Below are 25,756 nucleotides of genomic sequence, written 5' to 3' on the forward strand. Positions count from 1 at the left end.
TGGGGAGGGTGTAAATGGCTGTCTTCTCATGCTTCGTCCACAGAAAAACCAGCCTCAGCAGCAACTACCTGTGCCCAAGCCTGGCTCCCGAGTCTCCCACACTGTCCCTGAGGGCGCACCCCTCCCCCCCTCCCGCAGCTCCTCCCCCCCCAGCCCCCCCCCCCCCAGCACCAGCCAGACCATCCAGACCGCTGCGCCCTGCTGTGGTTTCCAGCCTCAGGGGTCAGCAGCAGCCCAACTCCCACTCCCGCCAGGACGGTGACACAGTGCCGTGCGCAGACATGGCCACCCACCCGCTGCTGGGAGACGGTGTACCAGTCACCCTGCGGAGAACCAGGGCTCAGGGCCTGCGCCACACCGGTTCACCCCAGAGCTCACCATGGGCACGAAAAGCCTCGTTCCCAAGCCAGCAAGCAGGTGGCAGTGACAGATCACTGTCTCAGTGACACACGGGCTCCAACTTGTGATGGCACTTTTGGGGTCACCGACACCCCTTGGCACCCCTGCCTGCCTTCCTCTGGCCGCCTGCTCGGAGGGGAGGGGGGGGAGGGCTAGAACCCCTGTCCCGGAAAGGACCCCCCCCCCGACACAGAGGGAGGAGACCCTGCGAAGCAAGTACCGACATTAACCTTTCTTAAAAGAACCATCCCACGCACGTGTGCCTCCTTGACCTCCAGCTGGAGCCTGCCACGCCACAGCCACGCCACAGCCACGCCACAGCCACGCCACGGCCAAGCCATGCCACAGCCACGCCAGTCACACCACGGCCACGCCACAGCCACGCCTCAGCCACGCCACGGCCACGCCACAGCCACAGACACGCCACAGTCACACCATGGCCACTCCACAGCCACACCTCAGACACGCCACAGCTATACCTCAGACACGCCACAGCCACACCACAGCCACAGACACACCACAGTCACACCACAGACATACCACGACCACACCACAGCCATGCCACAGCCACACCACAGCCACGCCACAGCCACGCTACGGCCAAGCCACGCCACAGCCACGCCAGTCACACCACAGCCACGCCACGGCCATGCCACGCCACACCACAGCCACGCCGCACCACAGCCACAGCCATGCCACGGCCACTCCACGGCCACACCATGGCCACGGCACAGCCACGCCATGCCACAGCCACGCCACAGCCACGCCACGGCCATGCCACGCCACAGCCACAGACACGCCACAGTCACACCACAGCCACGCCTCGGCCACGCCACGGCCACAGCCACAGACACGCCACAGTCACACCAGACACACCATGGCCACACCACAGCCACGCCACGGCCATGCCACGCCACAGCCACACCACAGCCACGCCTCGGCCACTCCACTGCCACACCATGGCCACACCACGGCCACGCCACGGCCATGCCACAGCCACAGCCACACCACAATCACACCACAACCACGCCTCAGACATGCCACAGCCACACCTCAGACACGCCACAGACATGCCACAGCCACACCACAGGCACGTCACAGCCACAGCCACACCATAGCCACGCCACGGCCATGCCTCGGCCACGTCACGGCCACACCACAGCCACAGCCACAAGAGAAGGAAACTCGGGCCTTGACATTCTGAGCCAGGCTTCGGTGGGGCTTGGCTTGGCTGTTTTGTTTGGGTGTGGTGCTGGAGCAAGGTTTGAACCCGGGGCCTTGGGCTTGCCGGCAGGTGCTCTACTGCTCAGAGAACCTCACTGCCCTGATGAGCCTTTATTTCTCAGCAAGGGCTGTGTGGTTTGGGCCACGCCAGCTTAGACCACGATCCCCTACTAAGCCTGCTTGCCTGCTGAGATGCGGTTTTCCTCACTTTTTGCCTAAACTGCTTTGAACAGCGGGGGCCCCCCCTGCACCCCTGGAGTAACCGGGTGAAGCTTGCCCCTCCCCCACACTTACAAGCACCTCCTCCTCCTCTTCCTCTCCTGTTCAGACCCTAAGGGGATGCTGCTCACAAGTCAAACCCCAGGACCACAAAAGAAAACAGCACGTGCCGAGGGCTGGAGGCGTGGCTCAGCGGTACAGCACCACCGGCGAAGGCAAGGCCCTGAGCCCAGAACCCCTGAGAGAAAGAAAAAATCGGAAGCAGCATCTGTCCCAGGGCTCCTGGAGCCTCCCCACTCCTGGGCTCTTTGGCCACCGTTGATCACTACAGACCATCTCAGCTGGCCTGACAGCCCCCGGGTCCCCCTCCCCCACATACCCCGCTTATCCCGTGACCCCAAAGCTTCCCGGGCAAGAGAAGCTCAGGGAGGGTGCTCGCAGGTGCAAAGCCAGCAGCTGCTCAAATGTGCTGCTCAGGCTGTCCTCGCACCCGTGACTCAGCTCTCTCCCTACAACCTCGCTGCTCCCAGGAGAAGTGCCCAGCACATAGCTGCTCCAAAGTCCCCAAGTCAGGTCCCCAGCGTAGGAACAGGCACGGACAGAAGTAGTCAAGATCAACCAACCCATTCAGCCCGTCCAGAAGAATGAGCAATCAAAATGTCTGAGACTAGACTGGGGTGGTTTGTTACACAGCAGTCGCTAGCTGGGGTGGTTTGTTACACAGCAGTCGCTAGCTGACACACATGTGCTGCTGCCAATAAGATCCCTGCGGGCCCATCCGACACAGGGCCTGCCGCCATGAGTAATGTCACTGCTTTTCAGTCCTGGGCTCTTACTGAGACTCTTCCAGCTCAGCGGATGCTATCTCCTAACAGCTTGAGCAGGGAGTCCAAAGATTGTCGACTGACACCAGCAGCACTGACCACTGACCGCTCTAGACATGACACCCACGCCACGGCGCTGACCACTGACCGCTCTAGACATGACACCCACGCCACGGCGCTGACCACTGACCGCTCTAGACATGACACCCATGCCACGGCGCTGACCACTGACCACTCTAGACATGACACCCACGCCACGGCGCTGACCACTGACTGCTCTAGACATGACACCCACGCCACGGCGCTGACCACTGACCACTCTAGACATGACACCTACACCAGAGCGCTGACCACTGACCGCTCCAGGCATGATACTCACGCCACGGCGCTGACCACTGACCACTCTAGACATGACACCCATACCAGAGCGCTGACCACTGACCGCTCTAGACATGATACCCACGCCACGGCGCTGACCACTGACTGCTCTAGACATGACACCCACGCCAGAGCGCTGACCACTGACCGCTCTAGGCATGATACCCACGCCACGGCGCTGACCACTTCTCTCTTTCGCCTGGAGCGGTTTCATCCCGTGGACATGAGAGCATTCACACTCTGGCCTTCCCTCCTCCCACTCTCTCCTTCCAGAGCCCCTGCTGCCCCAGATGCCTCCCGCCCCCCGTCGGCTTTGCCTTGGTGACCCTCTAGTCCAGGATCCGGCCACGGCTCAGAAGGCCTCACGCTCAACGGACACCCCTCGTTCTGTGTCTGTCCTCATCTCTGCCCGCTGGCGAGCTCGGCGCAGTGTCCCACGACCAAGCCAAGCTCTAAGCAGCAAATGTAGAAACACCATTCCTCCCAGCTGCTGCTCTGGTCATCAGCACCACCAACCACCCAGGCCACCCTTCGGCACCCATCGCCCCCCCACCCCTCCTGCCACCCCCTCCCCGCCCCTCCCACCTCTGTCCCCACAGCAGGGAGACGGCAGAAGAAGTCACAGCCACAACTCACCTCCCGGCAGCTGACCCCGGTGACCCCTGACCTCCGCTCTCACCCCGCAGCTCTGTCACCAACCCCCGTGTGCTGCACACTGGTCCGTTGCCCACAGCAGTCTACCACCCTTCACCTGCCGCCAGATCAGCCATTCCTTCCCCGGGAGCTCTTCCCTGCTGCTCCGGCCACGCTGGGACCCTCGACCCCCCCAACCTCGGTCCTCAATTCCCCACTCAGAAACCTCCAATGGCCATGCGCGCGAGGCACTGCAGGGCCACGGGGTGAGACGTCTCGGCCTTTCCTGTGCATAAAGCTCATTCACTGAATTGTTCATTATCAAGCTCCAACCACATCATTTAATGGCGTTGGCATCACAGTGGTTCGTCATTGTCCAGGGTGCTCACTAAGAACAGGAACAAGCGAGCCACGCACGAGATAAGCAAACCTGGTCGAAAAGTGGGAGGACATTCAAGAATCAAACACTTCCCGGCCACTCATCCAACTGTAGTTCCCCACAGAAGACCAGTAGAGGGCGCTGTGGGCCTTGGCAATTATTACATGCCCAAGTTGTGGTCAGTAGAGGGGGGTGGGGGGGGGGGGCCGAGCCCCTCCTTCCCGTGTGTGGTGGGCAGGTGGGGCGGGCAGGGGCTCCTTCCGCCTGACCGGTAGGCAGAGGGTGCCTGGCTCCCAAGGGCAGCTCTCAGGGCAGCTGTGTTGAGAGGCTGTGCGCTCACCACGTGTTCCTATCTTATCCGAAACGCTGGCAACAGAGAAAAAAGAACACGCTTCAAAGCACTGTGCCTGCACGAGGCCACACACCACGCCAGCTGCACGCGCCCTGCAGAATGTACCACCTTCGCCCCGCTGCAACGTGCAATTCCAGGCTGACAACATGTTTACTACGTATTAAACATACAAGTTGAGATGTGTTTGAACATAACCAATCAACCTTCACACGTGGACCCGAAGTCATAGCCACGAAAGTGCTGGGCCCCGGAGAGAGCCATGGCTTCCAACCCGCACCTTGCGGTGCAAGCGTCCACCCGGTGACAGAAGCGCATGCGCCAGCTTTGCTGTGCGTCTGCTGAACAACTCTGAGCGCTGGGCACGCTGGGAGTGTCTGGCCAGGGATTCGTTTGGGCACCGGCTTGGGATACCCTGGCTGGTGAGCTGTTCACCCAACTCTGCCAGAAGCTTCTGGAAATATTTTCCTATCTTATCCCAAGGGACCAGGGCTGGGACTGGCCCCTTCTTCCTGAACCCCGTCCCTGGCCGCGGTGGGGCGTGTGGCAGGGGACCCCCATGTCAGCGCACCTTTTCCTAACGGCCACTCCACAGCTGTGGAAACCTTAAACACGCATGTCCTCGTACGGGGAGATTCCCCGGTGGCCTGGGCCTGGGCCGAGGTTGCCTGGGTAACGGCTGCACTCCACAGGACCCCCCCCCCACCTGTAGACCCACGCTCCCCAACTCTGCCCCGCTCCCCTCCTTGCAAGCCACCTGCCCTGCGGCCTGTGTCCCGCCAGGGCCCACAGTGTACCCCACGGCCCCGTGACCACCGCAGCCTGGTTTGTGAGCGGTTCATTCAAAGCCTGTCCACCGGCAGACACACACACTGCGGTCCGCCCAGTGCACAGAACCTTCTAGAGCACATACTTATTCAGCACCTCCTTCAAGGATGGCTGGGCGGGGGCCACTGCAGTGCAGGGGAGCACAGAGCTGCCCCCCACAAACCCAGACAATGCAGGGGCACAGGGAGGCCTCCCCCCACAAACCGGGACAATGGGGGGGGGGGGCAGGGAGGCCTCCCTGCCACAAACCCGGACAATGAGGGGTGGGAAATGGGAATGGAAGATGCCTGGCACACTCGGGGACCAGCCTGGCACGCTTGGAAGGCTGCTGTAAGAAGACACACAGGAGAAGCTCCCAGGCAGACTGATGAAGCAAATTCCTGCCATATTCTCAACAGCATTATCCTAGCTGTGTCAATTAACTTGTGCTAGTGAACACAGGTGCTTTTGCAGAGGCTGGTCACCCTCAACGGCCACCCACGGAGCAGTGAGAAGGGAGCCCCCGCTTTGCAGTGATTACTACTGTCCTACTGTAGGCAGCGACACTGGACCACTGTTGGAATTGGGAATCTTGAGCAAAGCCTGGCATGGTAGCACATGCCTGTAATCCCAGTCCTGGCGGGTGAAGGCAAGCCTCGACTGCATTTTAAGAAGGTAAGCGGGGGCCAGGCTGGGCTGCCTTGTAAGTTCCAGGCCTGTCTACCTAATAACAAAACCAAACCTGTCATCTCAAGCCACTCAGCAAGCAGAGATAGGGGGACTGCTATCCAAGGCAAGGCAAAGGGCGAGACCCTATCTGGAAAGTAAACAAGCAACAGTGCTGGGGCTGTGCTCCAGTGGCAGAGAACTTGCCTAGCAAGCACAGGGCCCCCGGTTCAAACCCCAGTATGGCCAGGAAAAAAACCAAACTCATCAAGTAGTGGAGGCTGGCTAGGCGCGTCGGGGTGGGCGGGGCGGCCTCCTTTGTAAAGGCAGACGGGAGGGGGCCTCATCCTGCCTTCACCTCAGTGTCTCAATGCCCGTGACCTGTGGAGGGTCTGTGAGCTTGCTGCTTGATGCCTCGGTCCCTGTGCCAGGGAGAGCCGCTGCACCCGCTAAGGGTTCCAGGCCAGCGTCAGCTCCCGCAGCCCCGAGCCTCGCCATCCTCCAGCACAAACCCGGCCCGCCTGGCGATCTGCTCTACCCAGGTGGCCGTGCCACGAGGTGGGGCAAAGGGGAGAGGCCCTGGGGGTTCAGAGACAGGGAAGGGCGAACTTCCTCCCGCCCCTGCGGGGAGACCAGCCTGGAAAGGCTTTCCGTGTGCTCATTTGTAAATGGGGCTGAATACCCGGGCCCCGACCTACGGCATCCTAAGCAAGTGTGCCCCACGCACCCTAGCTTGATGCGGACTACCCGCGGGCGGCCAGGGGCAGCGCCCAGGCCTGTGGACAGGGCGGGGCTGTGGACAGGACCTCTATTGAGGAAACAGGATCACAGAGCCAGTGAGAAGGAAAGCACTTCAAAACAAGGAAAAGAAAATTCCAACCATGATTTTTGTATGTGTAAAACCACAGAAAAGGGGAGGGGGTAGTAATAATAACAGTAATAGTAATTAATAATAATAAATAACTAAAGACAGGAAAACCTCCATCCAGGCACCAAATCACTAAAAGTAGTAGATGGTAAGTCTGGGCAGATCTGGGAGGCACTGGGGGATCTGGGAGGGTCTGGGAGGGCCTGGGGGGACCTGGGGGTACTGGGGGGGGTCTGGAGGGTTTGGGAGGGCCTGGGGGTACTGGGGGGGTCTGGAGGGTTTGGGAGGGCCTGGGGGTACTGGGGGGGTCTGGAGGGTCCGGGAGGGCCTGGGGGGGTATGGGAGAATCTGGGAGGATCTGGGGGGGGGGGCTGGGGGATTGGGGGGAATCTGGGAGGGTCTGGGGAGTCTAGGGGGGTCTGGGAGGGTCTGGGGGGTCTTGAAGGGTCTGGAGGGTCTGGGAGGGCCTAAGGGGTGGGGGGATCTGGGAGGGTCTGGGGGTTCTGGGGGTCCTGGGAGGGTCCAGAGGGTCTGGAGGGTCTGGGAGGGCCTAGGGGGGGTCTTGGGGGGTCTAGGAGGATCTGGGAGGGCCTGGGGGGTTGGGGGGATCTGGGAAGGTCTGGGGGGTCTGGGAGGTCTGGGGGATCTGGGAGGGTCTGGGGGGGCTGGGGGGTAGGAGGATCTGGGAGGGTCTGGGGGGTCTGAGGGGTCTGGGAGGATCTGGGAGGGCCTGGGGGGTTGGGGGGATCTGGGAAGGTCTGGGGGGTCTGGAGGGTCTGGGAGATCTGGGAGGGTCTGGGGGGGCTGGGGGGGCTGGGAGGATCTGGGAGGGCCTGGGGGGTTGGGGGGATCTGGGAAGGTCTGGGAGAGTCTGGGGGGTCTGGGAGATCTGGGAGGGGCTGGGGGGGCTGGGGGGTCTAGGAGGATCTGGGAGGGTCTGGGGGGTCTGGGGGGATCTGGGAGGGCCTGGGGGTTGGGGGGATCTGGGAAGGTCTGGGGGGTCTGGGGAATCTGGGGGATCTGGGGGGCTGGGGGGGCTGGGAGGATCTAAGAGGGTCTGGAGGGCTGGGGGGTCTAGGAGGATCTGGGAGGGTCTGGGGGGTCTGGGGGGATCTGGGAGGGCCTGGGGGTTGGGGGGATCTGGGAAGGTCTGGGGGGTCTGGGGAATCTGGGGGATCTGGGGGGCTGGGGGGGCTGGGAGGATCTAAGAGGGTCTGGAGGGCTGGGGGGTCTAGGAGGATCTGGGAGGGTCTGGGGGGATCTGGAGGGTCTGGGAGGGCCTAGGGGGATCTTGGGGGGTCTGGAAGGATCTGGGAGGATCTGGGAGGGCCTGGGGGGTTGGGGGGATCTGGGAAGGTCTGGAAGGTCTGGGGGGTCTGGGGGGTCTGGAGGGTCTGGGGGGGGGATCTGGAGGGTCTGGGAGGATCTGGGGGGCTAGGGGGTCTGGGAGGATCTGGGAGGGTCTGAGGGGGTTCTGGAGGGTCTGGGAGGGTCTGGGGGACTGGGGGAAACTGGGGGGTCCTGGGAGAGTCTGGGAGGACCTGGGAGACCAGGGAGGGCCAAGAGATAAGCGACTTTCTCCCCCCTCGCATCAGTGGTCTTTTCCTCGGAACACCGGCCTGGTTTTCTCACGCAGCAGCCCACTTGAAGGCTGCCAGCCTCCAGAGCTTGACCCAGTCAGGTCCTACCGGTGCAATGACGCCTCCCACCAGGCCGCTGCGTGCGCAGCCGCCCAGGCCGGCTTGGCTGGCGAGCACGCCCTGTCTGTGGGGAGAGCAGCCCACGGAGCAGCGGCTGCGAACCTTCTCCTCTGGGAGGCGCTGCGGGGCACGGGGCGCGGGGCGCGGGGCGTGGGGCTCGCGCGGGGCGCGGGGCACGGGGCACGGGGCACCGGGCACGGGGCACGGGGCGTGGGGCTCGGGCGGGGCGCGGGGCACGCACCTGCTCCACACCGCCCCCAGCACGGAAGGAAGCTGCAAGAGGCACTGGGGAGGGCCGGCCCAGGCGCGAAGCCCAGCCGCAGCCCCTCGCCCCCCAGAACCAGGCGGGCACAGGCTGGGCACTGAATCCACAGGTGAGAGGACTTAACCCGGGCTGGGGCCAAGGGCAACCCGGCAACCAGGAAGCTAATTCCTAAAGGAAACCCAACCCCCATACACGCAAGAAGAGACTGGGGAAGAATGAGACGCGGGAGGGGGTAAGTGCAGATTTCCCCCCCACCCCCACCCCCCACCACCCCCACCCCACCCCACCCCCCCACCCCCGTGGAGGGAGTGGAGGGACGGGTGGGCGGGAGATCATTCTTGAAGATGCAGGGAGCGGGCTGGGCTCCGCTACTGTCTGGGTGGAAAGGAAGATGAAGGAGGGAGGAGAGAGAAATAGGGAGGGGGAGGAGAGGGGAGAGAGAGGGGAGGGAGGGAGGGACAGTGGAGATACTAACTCCCCTCAGAGGAGCTGTGCTTCACGTGTAAATACAAATAAGAACATTTCCAAACAGGTTAAGGATTCAGAAAATTCCCCCAGGAGCAGAAATGCCCGAGATTCTATCCACGGCCACGAGATTCTATCCACAGCCACGAGATTCTATCCACATCCACGAGATTCTATCCACGGCCACGAGATTCTATCCACAGCCACGAGATTCTATCCACATCCACGAGATTCTACCCACGGCCACGAGATTCTATCCACATCCATGAGATTCTACCCACGGCCACGAGATTCTATCCACGGCCACGAGATTCTATCCACATCCACGAGATTCTATCCACGGCCACGAGATTCTATCCACGGCCACGGCTTGTGCCAAAAGCACCCGTCAGTGGCTCTAGCAGGGAGCGTCCTCTCCCCCCCCCCCCCCCCCCACTCCGTGCCACCGGCCTCCACCTCCACCTCCAGGGCATGCGGCGTTTCCAGCACCGCTTCCAGCCACACGGGAGGGAGGCGGCGATCGAGACATCACAGCTCCAGGTCAGCCCCGGCATAAAGGTTCCAGAGACTGTGTCTCGAGCAATGCCCAGCCACAGGGAAGCGCGGTGGCTGGTGGCACGGGAGGGGCACCTGTCACCCCCAGAGGGGATGCCACCACTGTCCCGGCTCTGGGCCTCCCCTCCACTGCACACTGACAGCCTGCAGTCATCACACCCAGCCCGTCACCCAGCGCAGCTCCTTAGTCCAGACCCAGGACCTCGCTGGTCACCACACGGCCTGCCCCACGCCTCACCTCCACTCCTGAGACCCTGCCCCACGCCTCACCTCCACTCCTGAGACCCTGCCCCACACCTCACCTCCACTCCTGAGACTCTGCCCCATGCCCTCACCTCCACTCCTGAGACCTGCCCCACACCTCACACCTCCACTCCTGAGACTCTGCCCCATGCCCTCACCTCCACTCCTGAGACCCTGCCCCACGCCTCACCTCCACTCCTGAGACCTGCCCCACACCTCACCTCCACTCCTGAGACCTGCCCCACACCTCACCTCCACTCCTGAGACTCTGCCCCATGCCCTCACCTCCACTCCTGAGACCTGCCCCACGCCTCACCTCCACTCCTGAGACCTGCCCCACACCTCACCTCCACTCCTGAGACTCTGCCCCATGCCCTCACCTCCACTCCTGAGACCCTGCCCCACGCCTCACCTCCACTCCTGAGACCCTGCCCCACGCCTCACCTCCACTCCTGAGACCCTGCCCCACACCTCACCTCCACTCCTGAGACCTGCCCCACACCTCACACCTCCACTCCTGAGACCTGCCCCACACCTCACACCTCCACTCCTGAGACTCTGCCCCATGCCCTCACCTCCACTCCTGAGACCCTGCCCCACGCCTCACCTCCACTCCTGAGACCTGCCCCACACCTCACCTCCACTCCTGAGACCCTGCCCCACACCTCACCTCCACTCCTGAGACCCTGCCCCACGCCTCACCTCCACTCCTGAGACCTGCCCCACACCTCACCTCCACTCCTGAGACTCTGCCCCACGCCTCACCTCCACTCCTGAGACCCTGCCCCACGCCTCACCTCCACTCCTGAGACCCTGCCCCACACCTCATCTCCACTCCTGAGACCCTGCCCCACACCTCACCTCCACTCCTGAGACCCTGCCCCACACCTCACCTCCACTCCTGAGACCTGCCCCACACCTCACACCTCCAATCCTGAGACCCTGCCCCACGCCTCACCTCCACTCCTGAGACCTGCCCCACACCTCACCTCCACTCCTGAGACCTGCCCCACGCCTCACCTCCACTCCTGAGACCTGCCCCACGCCTCACCTCCACTCCTGAGACCTGCCCCACACCTCACACCTCCACTCCTGAGACCCTGCCCCTCGCCTCACACCTCCACTCCTGAGACCTGCCCCACACCTCACCTCCACTCCTGAGACCCTGCCCCACGCCTCACCTCCACTCCTGAGACCTGCCCCACACCTCACACCTCCACTCCTGAGACTCTGCCCCATGCCCTCACCTCCACTCCTGAGACCCTGCCCCACGCCTCACCTCCACTCCTGAGACCTGCCCCATGCCCTCACCTCCACTCCTGAGACCCTGCCCCACGCCTCACCTCCACTCCTGAGACCCTGCCCCACGCCTCACCTCCACTCCTGAGACCCTGCCCCACACCTCACCTCCACTCCTGAGACCTGCCCCACACCTCACACCTCCACTCCTGAGACCTGCCCCACACCTCACACCTCCACTCCTGAGACTCTCCCATGCCCTCACCTCCACTCCTGAGACCCTGCCCCACGCCTCACCTCCACTCCTGAGACCTGCCCCACACCTCACCTCCACTCCTGAGACCCTGCCCCACGCCTCACCTCCACTCCTGAGACCCTGCCCCACGCCTCACCTCCACTCCTGAGACCCTGCCCCACGCCTCACCTCCACTCCTGAGACCCTGCCCCACACCTCACCTCCACTCCTGAGACCCTGCCCCACGCCTCACCTCCACTCCTGAGACCTGCCCCACACCTCACCTCCACTCCTGAGACCTGCCCCACGCCTCACCTCCACTCCTGAGACCTGCCCCACACCTCACCTCCACTCCTGAGACCCTGCCCCACGCCTCACCTCCACTCCTGAGACCCTGCCCCACGCCTCACCTCCACTCCTGAGACCTGCCCCACACCTCACCTCCACTCCTGAGACCCTGCCCCACACCTCACCTCCACTCCTGAGACCCTGCCCCACACCTCACCTCCACTCCTGAGACCTGCCCCACACCTCACACCTCCACTCCTGAGACCCTGCCCCACGCCTCACCTCCACTCCTGAGACCCTGCCCCACACCTCACACCTCCACTCCTGAGACCCTGCCTCACGCCTCACCTCCACTCCTGAGACCCTGCCCCACGCCTCACCTCCACTCCTGAGACCTGCCCCACACCTCACCTCCACTCCTGAGACCTGCCCCACGCCTCACCTCCACTCCTGAGACCTGCCCCACGCCTCACCTCCACTCCTGAGACCTGCCCCACACCTCACACCTCCACTCCTGAGACCCTGCCCCACGCCTCACACCTCCACTCCTGAGACCTGCCCCACACCTCACCTCCACTCCTGAGACCCTGCCCCACGCCTCACCTCCACTCCTGAGACCCTGCCCCACGCCTCACCTCCACTCCTGAGACCTGCCCCACACCTCACCTCCACTCCTGAGACCCTGCCCCACACCTCACCTCCACTCCTGAGACCCTGCCCCACACCTCACCTCCACTCCTGAGACCTGCCCCACACCTCACACCTCCACTCCTGAGACCCTGCCCCACGCCTCACCTCCACTCCTGAGACCCTGCCCCACACCTCACACCTCCACTCCTGAGACCCTGCCCCACGCCTCACCTCCACTCCTGAGACCCTGCCCCACGCCTCACCTCCACTCCTGAGACCTGCCCCACACCTCACCTCCACTCCTGAGACCTGCCCCACGCCTCACCTCCACTCCTGAGACCTGCCCCACGCCTCACCTCCACTCCTGAGACCTGCCCCACACCTCACACCTCCACTCCTGAGACCCTGCCCCACGCCTCACACCTCCACTCCTGAGACCTGCCCCACACCTCACCTCCACTCCTGAGACCCTGCCCCACGCCTCACCTCCATTCCTGAGACCCTGCCCCACACCTCACCTCCACTCCTGAGACCCTGCCCCACACCTCACCTCCACTCCTGAGACCCTGCCCCACACCTCACCTCCACTCCTGAGACCCTGCCCCACGCCTCACCTCCACTCCTGAGACCCTGCCCCACGCCTCACCTCCACTCCTGAGACCCTGCCCCACGCCTCACCTCCACTCCTGAGACCCTGCCCCACGCCTCACCTCCACTCCTGAGACCCTGCCCCACGCCTCACCTCCACTCCTGAGACCTGCCCCACACCTCACACCTCCACTCCTGAGACCCTGCCCCACGCCTCACCTCCACTCCTGAGACCTGCCCCACACCTCACCTCCACTCCTGAGACCTGCCCCACGCCTCACCTCCACTCCTGAAACCTGCCCCACGCCTCACCTCCACTCCTGAGACCTGCCCCACACCTCACACCTCCACTCCTGAGACCCTGCCCCACACCTCACCTCCACTCCTGAGACCCGCCAGCTCCATCTTGGCCCAAGCGACAAAGGCCGGCCTCCGCTTCCTAGCACTCAGCTCGGCCCTCTCCCCGACCCCGTCCTGCACAGCCAGGCTGGACAGCGCCCCAGTCCCCCACACAGCGCAGCCTCCACCCGAGCCCGGCCGCGCCACGGGCTCCGCGGCTCTGTCCTCTGTCCTGTGAGCTGTGGAACAACACATTCGTGGTCACGCCTGGCCCACGGGGGACCCTGGAGTCACAGACACCTCACACTCCCCAGCCCGGCTTCCAGAGCCTGGTCCCCAACAGAGACCAAGCTCCCGCTTGAACCCGAAACAGGACACATGCGGGCACTGCCAGTTTAGGGGTGACCACACCCTGTCCTGACTCACCAGTGAGGGGCAGTTACCCCATGGGGAAGGACGTGGCAGGCTCCCGGGGTCCCCCACACCAGACCCACTCGCGTGGAACTCGTGAAGCAAGAAGGGACAAAAGTCTCCCTGGAGGCATGGGCCACGCACAGCACAGCACAGCACAGCACAGCACAGCACACACAGCTCCTGAGCCTCCAGGCTCGGAGTCCAGTGCTCAACCATCTCAATCCCTGTCCAGGTGTGAGCTGCCTGCACCCCTCCACCTCCCAACGCCCTCCTTCCCGTCAGCCAGCGCGGCAGCAGGCGGCTGAGCCCTGACCGAGCAGAGGGCACGCAACACACTCCACCCCAGGACAGAGGACACACTGCTCACTACGGAAACTCTGTGTGTGCGTGTGGGGGGGGGTGAGAGAGAGAAGTGGGGGGGGGGTCTCCAGGTAGCCTAGGGTGCCTCAAACCCAAAATTCTCCTGCTTTGCCTCCCAAGTGCTATGACTATAGGCATGAGCCACCATGCCTGTCCTGATACTGTGGTTGCAGCTTTGGAATCTGAAGATACAAAAGGTGGACTGTAATCTTTAGTATGTCAAAGGAAGGGGAAGGGAGGGGGAAAGGAGGAAAAAAGAAGGAGAAGCCGGGCGCCAGTGGCTCAGGGCGCCAATGGCTCATGCCTGTCATCCCAGCCACTCAGTAGTCTTAGATCTGAGGACTGTGGTTCAAACCCAGCCCGGGCAGCAAAGTTCCTATGAGACTCTTATCTACAAGCAGCTACTACTCAAAAAAGCTGGATATAGCTCTGTGGCTCAAGTGGTGGAGCACTGGCCTTCAGCCCAAAGAGGCTCAGGGGCAGCGCCCAGGCCCTGAGTTCAAACCCCAGGAAGGGCAAAAAAAGGGGGGGGGAGGGGAGAGGGAGAGGAAGGGAAGGGAAGGGGAGGGGAGGGGAGGGGAGGGGAGGGGAGGGGAGGGGAGGGGAGGGGAGGGAAGATGGGTGGGGGAGAGGGGAAGAGGGGAGGGAAGATAACAGAGGAGAGGAGGAGGGGAGAGGAGAGGAGCGAGAGAAGGGGAGGGGAGAGGAGGACATAATTCAGTGCTCGTGGCGATGGTGACATCACGCTGTGGTCTCTAGAGACCGCTGACAGACCCCAGGCCACGTCACTTGCACAGAACTCACTCTCACTGTGTCTCACCCGTCCACACCAATGCTCTGAGGTAGTCCTGGTGTTTCGTCGCGCTCTCCATGCACGGAGCGGCGCCCGCGTGCGCAGGAGGGCTGGCTGCCGTGGGCAGTCCGTGTACCCCACACCCAGTGCTGTCCACGGCGGCTGCCGCTCAAGGCCAATGCCCCCCCCGCCCCCCGCCCCCCCAGGCACCGTGAGGAGCCGCGGCCGCGCTTACCTGCCTGCGCAGCCGTGATGAGAGCCGTGTTGCCCTCGCTGTCCTGCCAGTTGACGTCAACGTGGGGACACTCTGCCAAGACCACCACTACGTCCACAAAGCCGTGGCAGCAGGCGACCAGCAGGCAGGTCTACAAATGAAGAAGGGAAGCGGGTCACCACAGAGGCCTGCCAGCTGCGGGCGCTCCCTGGCGTCAGGGAGCGGGGTCTGAGCAGCTCCTCCACGCGAGGACGGCCCATCCCGCGCCTTCTAATGGAGGGGGGGGCTGCTGTGGGCGCCATCGGCACTTCAGCACCCACATCTGGGGGTCCAGGCCCAGGAGCAAGGTCCCGTGGGGCTCTGACGATGACAAGTGGGACATGGTGACCAGTGGGACATGGTGACAAGTGGGACGTGGTGGCCAGTGGCTATCCCGTGATCGTGGCCAGGAGGCCAAGGGGGTGCCTGGCACCCATTGTCCCCGTGGGCATCTGCACTGCAGCGTAAGAGGCCACCATGAAGGCTGCTGGACACCGATGCCCCATCCTGTCCCTCACGCAGCCCTCCGAGGGCAGACACTCGCCCGGAATGCGGGTGTCCCACGCGGACTGCAAGGCACAGGGGCAGCTGCAGGGGACAAGCCCCTGCTTGTCCATCTCCAAGCCCCGCTGGGCCTAAGCCACTGCCCTCTCCATGCAGTCTCCAAGCAACCTCTGCTGAAAGCAGGTTGACACCCACCAGGGCCGGGAGCCTAGGGCAGCCCAGCCTCCGGTGAGAGGAAGCAGAGGCACCGACACATCCCAGGAAAAGCATCTCTGTGTCCCCCTCCCAAGGGAAGGAGAAGATGCACCATCGCCCTCACCCCAGATGCTCCAACAGTGACCTGGTCTTTGGACACTGTGTTGAGGTTGAGCTAACGTAGAGGAGATCCCTGACTCAGTACCAATGGTGGCTGAATAAGGGGAGGAGAGGTGAGGGGGGGGGGGGCCAGGGGAGGAGATGAGAAGTGACAGACACACACGGAGAAGCCCGCAAGAAAACAGAGGCTGGAGCGAGGTATCACCAAGGGCTGACAGTGGCAGCCAGGCTGGATCTAGAGAGCACAGCCCGTTACCCACGACCCCGTGGCTGCACGCTGCTGGTCTCCAGAACCGTGGGGTGGCCCAGCTGTTATCCGAAGCTAATACAGTTGTTTCTCAGGCCCAAGAACAGAGCTGGAAAGATAATGTACTAAACCATGTGTCGACACTGACTCTTCTAGGACTGAGTTCAGGGACTCCCTTGGTGTACAACGGCAATATCCTCTCTATTGGCTTCATGTCAGGACTTAACGACAGGACGGATTTCAGTGGCAGCTCTAAGGGGCGCCTGTGGCCACAGTGTCCTGTCTGCTCCGTTCAAGTCCAAGGAGTACTATCATTCTTTGGGGAATGAACAACTCCATGCCTCTGCCAGGCGCTTCCAGGACTGGCCATCTCCGATCTCTTCCTCATTCAGACACTGTCTAGAAGAAAGATACTGGGAGCCACAAATGTTGCTGAACATGTTCTACGACCACACTAATAAAGACAAGAACAAGCTGGGTGCTCTGGCTCACACCTTTAGTCCTGCTACTTAGGAGGCAGCCACTGGGAGCCTCATAGCTCAAGGCCTACATGCAAGAGGCTCATGAGACCCCATCTCCACCAATGAAAAGCTAGGCACAGTAGGGTACATCTGTTTTCCCAGCCACTCCTTTGGTGTACATAGGAAAATCAGGACCCAAGCCAGTCCAGGTAAGAAGTGAGATCCTATTCAAAAAAACAAATAAAGACAAAGGCTAGGCAATGGCTTAAGTGATACAGCACCTGCCCAGCAAGCACAAGGCCCAGAACTCAAGCCCCAAGACCCCCAAAAAGAGTCATATTAAATAAAAAAGAACAAGTTAATCCTAATCATGTATGCTACTTAATACTACATACACACACACACACACATATAAAACATTGCCATTTCAACATGCAATCAACACAAAACCTAGCGAGCTTTGGGCTGTCCCAAAGGCCCTGATGTTCACAAAGGGACTTGTGGTTCCTTTCCCTGTACCTGCCACTCGATTTCTTACTTTGCCATCGCATTTTCCTGTTGTGGTGGTGGTAGTACTGAAGTCTGGGCTCCAGGCCGTGTTCTTGCTAGGAAGATGCTCTACCACTTGAACCAAACCACAGTTTCATTAGGGTCTTGCACTTTTATCACGAACAGGCCTCAGACTGTGAGCCTCCTCTCCTCCGGCCTTTCTAGTATCTGAGACTATAGACATGCACCATCACCTCCCTCCTAGTACCCCTCAGGCTGTCTGAACCCTCTCAGGTAGCTAGAATTAGAGTCATGTGCCACCATACCTGGCTCACTCTTTTGGTTTTTTTTGGGGGGGGGGTATAGTAATGGGATTTCTTTCTCACTTGAGCCACAACTCCAGTCCTCACTGGAGTCTGGGGGGAAAGGGGGGTAACAGCGGACAAGCATGAACAAAGCACATCACCTGCATGTAAGGAAACAGAATAATGAAAGCTCTTAAGATTGTCAGGAAAACAGAGTGGGGCGGGGGATAAGAAAACACACAAAAAATGCAAGTGCCCTTAGCCACATCCTCCCCAGCCTCTGGGCCTTCGGCTTTGCTCCAGCCTGGGAAGATACCTCTCACCTGGGTGTGAGCACAGGCCAGGGAAAGAGCAAAACACAAAAAGGGAACAGGCGGAGGGAGGGAGGGAGGGAGGGAGGGAGGGAGGGAGGGAGGGAGGGAGGGAGGGAGGGAGGGAGAGAGGAGAATGGGAGAGAGGGCTAATCACTACAGAGGCACTAATCACTACAGCAGCTCCTACCCTGCCTTGTTCCTTTAACTCCACATAGGAGGCCCCCACCCCCTCCGCCCTTCTGGAAATTCTGCGACAGGGACCATGATTGGCTTTAGGTGATGACAGGCAGGTTAAGATGACAGGCTGTGTGCTTGCAAGCTGTGATGCCCACAAAGAGAGTTTGGCCTTGGTCTGTGGGCAGCAGGCCACGGGACTCCCACCAACATCGGGCCACGGGGCATGAGTGGACAGGAAGCAAATGCTCCTTATTCAAGCTACTAAAACTGGGTTCGTTAACACGGTACACACAGCCCATTGTGTGCATTGCGTGCGTGTGTGTGTGTGTGTGTGTGTGTGTGTGTGCGCGTGCACAGGACACACAGCCCATTCTCTATGTGTGAACAGTGGGTGTACTTACAAATGCCACATGTCAATAGCCACCTATTCTGCCAGCCCTGAAGAACTGGCCTATTATACCAGGCCATTGCAACCCTCGGTGTGTGACTTGTACTTACAAAACAAATGACACGGGGCTGGGAAGGTGGCTCAGTGGTAGAGCGCTTGCCTTGCATGCATGAGGCCCTGGGTCCGATTCCTCAGCACCACATAAGCAAAAAGAAAAAACCCGGAAGTGGCGCTGTGGCTCAAGTGGTAGAGTGCTAGGCTTGAGCTGAAGAGCTGAGGGACAGCGCCCAGGCCCAGAGTTCAGGCCCCACGACCGGACCCAAAAAAAAAAAAAAACAAAAAAACAAATGACACAGGTCCTTGTCCCTCCGCTCCCCGAGGCCGGTGTGCCAGACCCACAAGCCATGAGCCGGAGCGCGCCAGGACCTGCCGGCTGGACCCACACTCCATGCCCAGGGCCCCGGCCGGACCGGGCAGCCGGAGGTTCGGGCTTCATCTTGCTTCCACATTCCAGGAAAGAAATGACGTCTCAGAGGCCCCTCAGTGTAGTGAGTGCTCACCCCAGATCCGGGGCCAGTCCCTGAAAACCAAAGGGCCGGAGAATGCCTTTCCAGGGATTCGATTCAAAACACGATCCTATGTTGAGGGATCTACATACACAGCGCCAGTGCAGCCTGGCTAGTTAGAACATTCCAGGCCATTGGCAGGGCTGGGAGTGAGGGCCTCATCGCACAAATGTGCACAGGAAAGCGCGCTGGTCCCCGGATGGCACTAAGTGAAAACGTAGTAAGTAACCACAGCAGAAAGCAGTAGGATCCCTCCGTGGGTGACCTTCTACCTGCGGGCGCACATGTGTGTGCGTGTGTACATGCGTGTCACCTCCTTGTATCTCAGGCTGTCTAATCGACCAGCTCTGGGAGAGACGCTGTCTTGCCTTGCACCTCTAACTGAAGACAGTGCCCATAGCCACGCCACGCCACGCCATTCCATGCCACGCCTTTCCATGCCACGCCACACCACGCCCTCCTCACCAGACACTGAGTCCCAGAAAGAGAGAGCCCGCGATTTTTACATGGGTATACACAGTTAATAGCAAACTGCAAGAAACAGAACCTAAGTTCTGCTCCTTAAATAATATGTATTGAAATGACAGCCAGCACAGCCAGAAGCTCGGGCCCTGTCTCCATACCATTCTGTGTCACCAGTAGACCTTCTGTCCTTTGGTGGTGCTGAGGTTTGAACTCTGGGCCTCAGCCTCGCTCAGCCCGCACTCTAAGAACTCCTGGGCCACACTCCCAGCGCTAGTTTTTGTTGCGTTTTCTTGTTTTTGAGATAGGCTTTTTCCTCCTGCCTGGGTGAGTGCCTACGCCAAGATCTGCCTGGTGAGTTTTCTGTGGTTAGGATGACAGGTCTTCCCTGAGATCTAGGCTTCCACTTCCAAAGTAGTTGGGATGACAGGGGTGAGCACAGGCTCCTGGCTACGAGTACACCTTTCCTGTTTATTTCTCAACTCCTTTCCCTCTGCTCTCACACTGAAGATGTCTGTCTGACAGAGGAAATCCAACGAGGCCTGCTGGGTTAGATTCTTTTGGCCTCTCCCTCCCTGTAGCCTCCCTCCCTCCGGGGCTGGAGGCAGGACTCTGTGGAATGAGACCTCAGCACCTCCATCAGACCCCTAGGTCAGAGAAGACTGGCTGCAGGCGGGGGAGATCAGGGGAGATCAAAGTTTCTAGGACCAGCCTCGGGGGAGGAGTTATTAGCCAGACATCATGGCTGGGAACTCAAATACCTCTTAGGTAAATCTCCACCGTGTAGGGCGAAGATTGGCAATGGCCACGGCCGCCAGGAGAGCACCTCTGTCTCCTGATATTCGCCCCCTTGCCCGTTCCCCCCTGGAGCCCAAGCTCTGGTGGACAGCCCTGCAGAGAGGCCTCCCCGAGGAGAGCTGAACCCCAGACACCAGCCCATACCAACTTCGCCCCCACAGTGGGGCGTGGCTTCAGAAGGGGACCCATAGCCCCCACATAGCTTGTCTGGCACACAAGCACAGTGGCAGTCATGTCTTTCCTTCATGTGTATTGAGTGCACAAAGGAGTTTCACGGCCCTGTTTCCACAATGTGTTTTCACTGTATTTACCTTCACCTAGGCTGTTCCTGAGCCACAGAAACTATGGAAGAAAATCAATGGAAACATTTCCCTCCCCCATCCCACCCCCCCCACCCCCCCCCACCCCCCCCCCCACCCCCGCCATCAGGTCACACTGCGCATGTGTACACACGCATCCAACACCGGCTCCTCCTGAGGGGCAGGCCAGGACTGGTGCCTGACACCTGCACACCCAGCACACCTCCTGACTCCTGCACACCCAGCACACCTCCCGACTCCTGCACACCCAGCACACCTCCTGACTCCTGCACACCCAGCACACCTCCCGATGCCTGCACACCCAGCACACCTCCCGACTCCTGCACACCCAGCACACCTCCTGACTCCTGCACACCCAGCACACCTCCTGACTCCTGCACACCCAGCACACCTCCCAATGCCTGCACACCCAGCACACCTCCTGACTCCTGCACACCCAGCACACCTCCCGACTCCTGCACACCCAGCACACCTCCTGACTCCTGCACACCCAACATACCTCCCAACTCCTGCACACCCAGCCACCTCCCGATGCCTGCACACCCAGCACACCACCTGACTCCTGCACACCCAGCACACCTCCTCACTCCTGCACACCCAGCACACCTCCCGATGCCTGCACACCCAGCACACCTCCTGACTCCTGCACACCCAGCACACCTCCTGACTCCTGCACACCCAGCACACCTCCTGACTCCTGCACACCCAGCACACCTCCCGATGCCTGCACACCCAGCACACCTCCTGACTCCTGCACACCCAGCACACCTCCCGATGCCTGCACACCCAGCACACCTCCTGACTCCTGCACACCCAGCACACCTCCCGATGCCTGCACACCCAGCACACCTCCTGACTCCTGCACACCCAGCACACCTCCTGACTCCTGCACACCCAGCACACCTCCCGACTCCTGCACACCCAGCACACCTCCCGACTCCGGCACACCCAGCACACCTCCTGACTCCTGCACACCCAGTACACCTCCTGACTCCTGCACACCCAGCACACCTCCTGACTCCTGCACACCCAGCACACCTCCTGACTCCGGCACACCCAGAAAACCTCCTGACTCCTGCACACCCAGCACACCTCCTGACTCCTGCACACCCAGCACACCTCCTGACTCCCGCACACCCAGCACACCTCCTGACTCCTGCACACCCAGCACACCTCCTGACTCCTGCACACCCAGCACACCTCCTGACTCCGGCACACCCAGCACACCTCCTGACTCCTGCACACCCAGCACACCTGACTCCTGCACACCCAGCACACCTCCTGACTCCTGCACACCCAGCACACCTCCCGACTCCTGCACACCCAGCACACCTCCCGACTCCTGCACACCCAGCACACCTCCTGACTCCTGCACACCCAGCACACCTCCTGACTCCTGCACACCCAGCACACCTCCCGATGCCTGCACACCCAGCACACCTCCTGACTCCTGCACACCCAGCACACCTCCTGACTCCTGCACACCCAGCACACCTCCTGACTCCGGCACACCCAGAAAACCTCCTGACTCCTGCACACCCAGCACACCTCCTGACTCCTGCACACCCAGCACACCTCCCGACTCCTGCACACCCAGCACACCTCCCGACTCCTGCACACCCAGCACACCTCCTGACTCCTGCACACCCAGCACACATCCCAATGCCTGCACACCCAGCCACCTCCCGACTCCTGCACACCCAGCACACATCCCGATGCCTGCACACCCAGCACACCTCCTGACTCCTGCACACCCAGCACACCTCCTGACTCCTGCACACCCAGCACACCTCCTGACTCCTGCACACCCCCTGACTCCTGCACACCCAACACACCTCCTGACTCCTGCACACCCAGCACACCTCCTGACTCCTGCACACCTCCTGACTCCGGCACACCCAGCACACATCCCGATGCCTGCACACCCAGCCACCTCCTGACTCCTGCACACCCAGCACACCTCCCGATGCCTGCACACCCAGCACAACTGACTCCTGCACACCCAGCACACCTCCTGACTCCTGAACACCCAGCACACCTGACTCCTGCACACCCAGCACACCTCCTGACTCCTGAACACCCAGCACACCTCCTGACTCCTGCACACCCAGCACACCTCCTGACTCCTGAACACCCAGCACACCTCCTGACTCCTGCACACCCAACACACCTCCTGACTCCTGCACACCCAGCGCACCTCCTGACTCCTGCACACCCAGCACACCTGACTCCTGCACACCCAGCACACCTCCTGACTCCTGCACACCCAGCACACCTCCTGACTCCTGCACACCCAGCACACCTCCTGACTCCTGCACACCCCCTGACTCCTGCACACCCAGCACACCCCGACTCCGGCACACCCAGCACACATCCCGATGCCTGCACACCCAGCACACCTCCTGACTCCTGCACACCCAGCACACCTCCTGACTCCTGCACACCCAGCACACCTCCCGATGCCTTAACACCCAGCACACCTCCTGACTCCTGCACACCCAGCACACCTCCTGACTCCTGCACACCCAGCACACCTCCCGATGCCTGCACACCCAGCCACCTCCTGACTCCTGCACACCCAGCACACCTCAGGATGTCTACACACCCAGCACACCTCCCGATGCCTGCACACCCAGCACACCTCCTGACTCCTGCACACCCAGCACACCTCCTGACTCCTGCACACCCAGCGCACCTCCCGATGCCTACACACCCAGCACACCTCCTGACTCCTGCACACCCAGCACACCTCCTGACTCCTGCACACCCAGCGCACCTCCCGATGCCTGCACACCCAGCACACCTCCTGACTCCTGCACACCCAGCACACCTCCGATGCCTGCACACCCAGCACACCTCCTGACTCCTGCACACCCAGCACACCTCCCGACTCCTGCACACCCAGCACACCTCCTGACTCCTGCACACCCAGCACACCTCCGATGCCTGCACACCCAACACACCTCCTGACTCCTGCACACCCAGCACACCTCCCGATGCCTGCACACCCAGCACACCTCCTGACTCCTGCACACCCAGCACACCTCCTGACTCCTGCACACCCAGCACACCTCCTGACGCCTGCACACCCAGCACACCTCCTGACTCCTGCACACCCAGCACACCTCCCGATGCCTGCACACCCAGCACACCTCCTGACTCCTCCACACCCAGCACACCTCCTGACTCCTGCACACCCAGCACACCTCCTGACTCCTGCACATCCAGCACACCTCCTGACTCCTGCACACCCAGCACACCTCCTGACTCCTGCACACCCAGCACACCTCCTGACTCCTGCACACCCAGCGCACCTCCCGATGCCTGCACACCCAGCACACCTCCTGACTCCTGCACACCCAGCACACCTCCCGATGCCTGCACACCCAGCACACCTCCTGACTCCTGCACACCCAGCACACCTCCCGACTCCTGCACACCCAGCACACCTCCTGACTCCTGCACACCCAGCACACCTCCGATGCCTGCACACCCAACACACCTCCTGACTCCTGCACACCCAGCACACCTCCCGACTCCTGCACACCCAGCACACCTCCTGACTCCTGCACACCCAGCACACCTCCCGATGCCTGCACACCCAGCCACCTCCTGACTCCTGCACACCCAACATACCTCCTGACTCCTGCACACCCAGCACACCTCCTGACTCCTGCACACCCAGCACACCTCCTGACTCCTGCACACCCAGCACACCTCCTGACTCCTGCACACCCAGCACACCTCCTGACTCCTGCACACCCAGCACACCTCCTGACTCCTGCACACCCAGCGCACCTCCTGACTCCTGCACACCCAGCACACCTGACTCCTGCACACCCAGCACACCTCCTGACTCCTGCACACCCAGCACACCTCCCGATGCCTGCACACCCAGCACACCTCCTGACTCCTGCACACCCAGCACACCTCCTGACTCCTGCACACCCAGCACACCTCCTGACTCCTGCACACCCAGCACACCTCCTGACTCCTGCCCACCCAGCACACCTCCCGAAGCCTGCACACCCAGCACACCTCCTGACTCCTGCACACCCAGCACACCTCCTGACTCCGGCACACCCAGCACACCTCCCGATGCCTGCACACCCAGTACACCTCCTGACTCCTGCACACCCAACATACCTCCTGACTCCTGCACACCCAGCACACCTCCTGACTCCTGCACACCCAGCACACCTCCTGACTCCTGCACACCCAGCGCACCTCCTGACGCCTGCACACCCCTGCACACGGTCCACGTCTGCCCTGAGAGGCAGCTCACTGCGCTGTGGTCACATACACATGTTCATGTGGAAATACATAATGATCATTATTACTGTCCTAACAACCATGGAAACTGACTGGCTGGTATGTATGCTAGGTACAGTTGGATAGAATATATTCCAAAACCGGCTATGAAGAAAACTTCCCCTCCAGGCTCCACAGGACTCACCTGCTCTTAGATGTCATGAGAACAAGGTTCTCCCGACCACCACCAAAAAAAAAAAAGTTCTCTTTCTGAAATTAGGAAGACAAAAGCCCCCCCCCCAGGGCACAGTCAAGAGAAGATGGTTAAATACTAATAGAAAGTGCGAGCAGACGTATTCTAATCCACAGTTCTTCAAACACAATCTAACCATGCATAGAAAAATAAAACAGCAAGAAGTGCCCCAGGATTTCAGCAGAAGCCATTTCTGTCTGACGAGGATATCTGGGACCTCTTCTCTAGGTTGTGTGCCCAACACATGTCACCTTCCAAGCCCTCCCACCCTGCTCCCATCTGCCCTGGACACTGGAAAGCCTTCTTTTTTGGTGCCAGTCCTGGGGTTTGAACTCGGGGCCTGGGCACTATTCCTGAGGTTTTGGGCTCAAGGCTAGTGCTCTCCCACTTGAGCCACAGCTCCACTTCTGTTCTGCGGGATTACAGACATGAACCACTGTACCCCATCTGCATTTCTTTTAATAAGCCCCTGGGTAACGCAGTGCAGGAAGGGTTGTACGCAGCGTGGTGTGCCAGGCCAGACCCTCGGACGGACAGTGAAGCCAGCCTGCCCTGGGTACCAGGCGCACGGCTCGTAGCCTCTCTTGAAGGGCAGCAGACACTTCCCTGTTCGGATCAGTTTTTCTCTGAATGAGGCAGCAATCCCCTTTCTCGTCACACCCATGTGTATCCAAATCACTTCCAGCGCAGGTGCCCACGGACACCATCCACGTGCCTGCCTGCTCGCCAGTCTCAACTACCACCAGACCCGTGGGACAAAGGAAGCTCTCAACACAGGCAGACACACACTGGC

At 61.2% G+C, this 25,756-nt stretch overlaps 1 protein-coding gene across 1 annotated transcript in view; it reads right to left on the minus strand.

The window, feature by feature from the left end:
- Positions 1 to 25,756, minus strand: part of Ankrd33b (ankyrin repeat domain 33B) — a 59,266-nt gene that overhangs the window by 14,122 nt on the left and 19,388 nt on the right. Inside the window, exon 2 of the mRNA XM_042695195.1 lies at positions 15,096 to 15,225. Coding sequence (XP_042551129.1) covers positions 15,096 to 15,225 — 130 coding nt within the window. The remainder of the gene's footprint in view (positions 1 to 15,095; positions 15,226 to 25,756) is intronic.

Source organism: Dipodomys spectabilis, unplaced genomic scaffold (genome assembly GCF_019054845.1).
Source record: "Dipodomys spectabilis isolate Male_0828 unplaced genomic scaffold, ASM1905484v1 ptg000179l, whole genome shotgun sequence".
Taxonomy (NCBI): Eukaryota; Metazoa; Chordata; class Mammalia; order Rodentia; family Heteromyidae; genus Dipodomys; species Dipodomys spectabilis.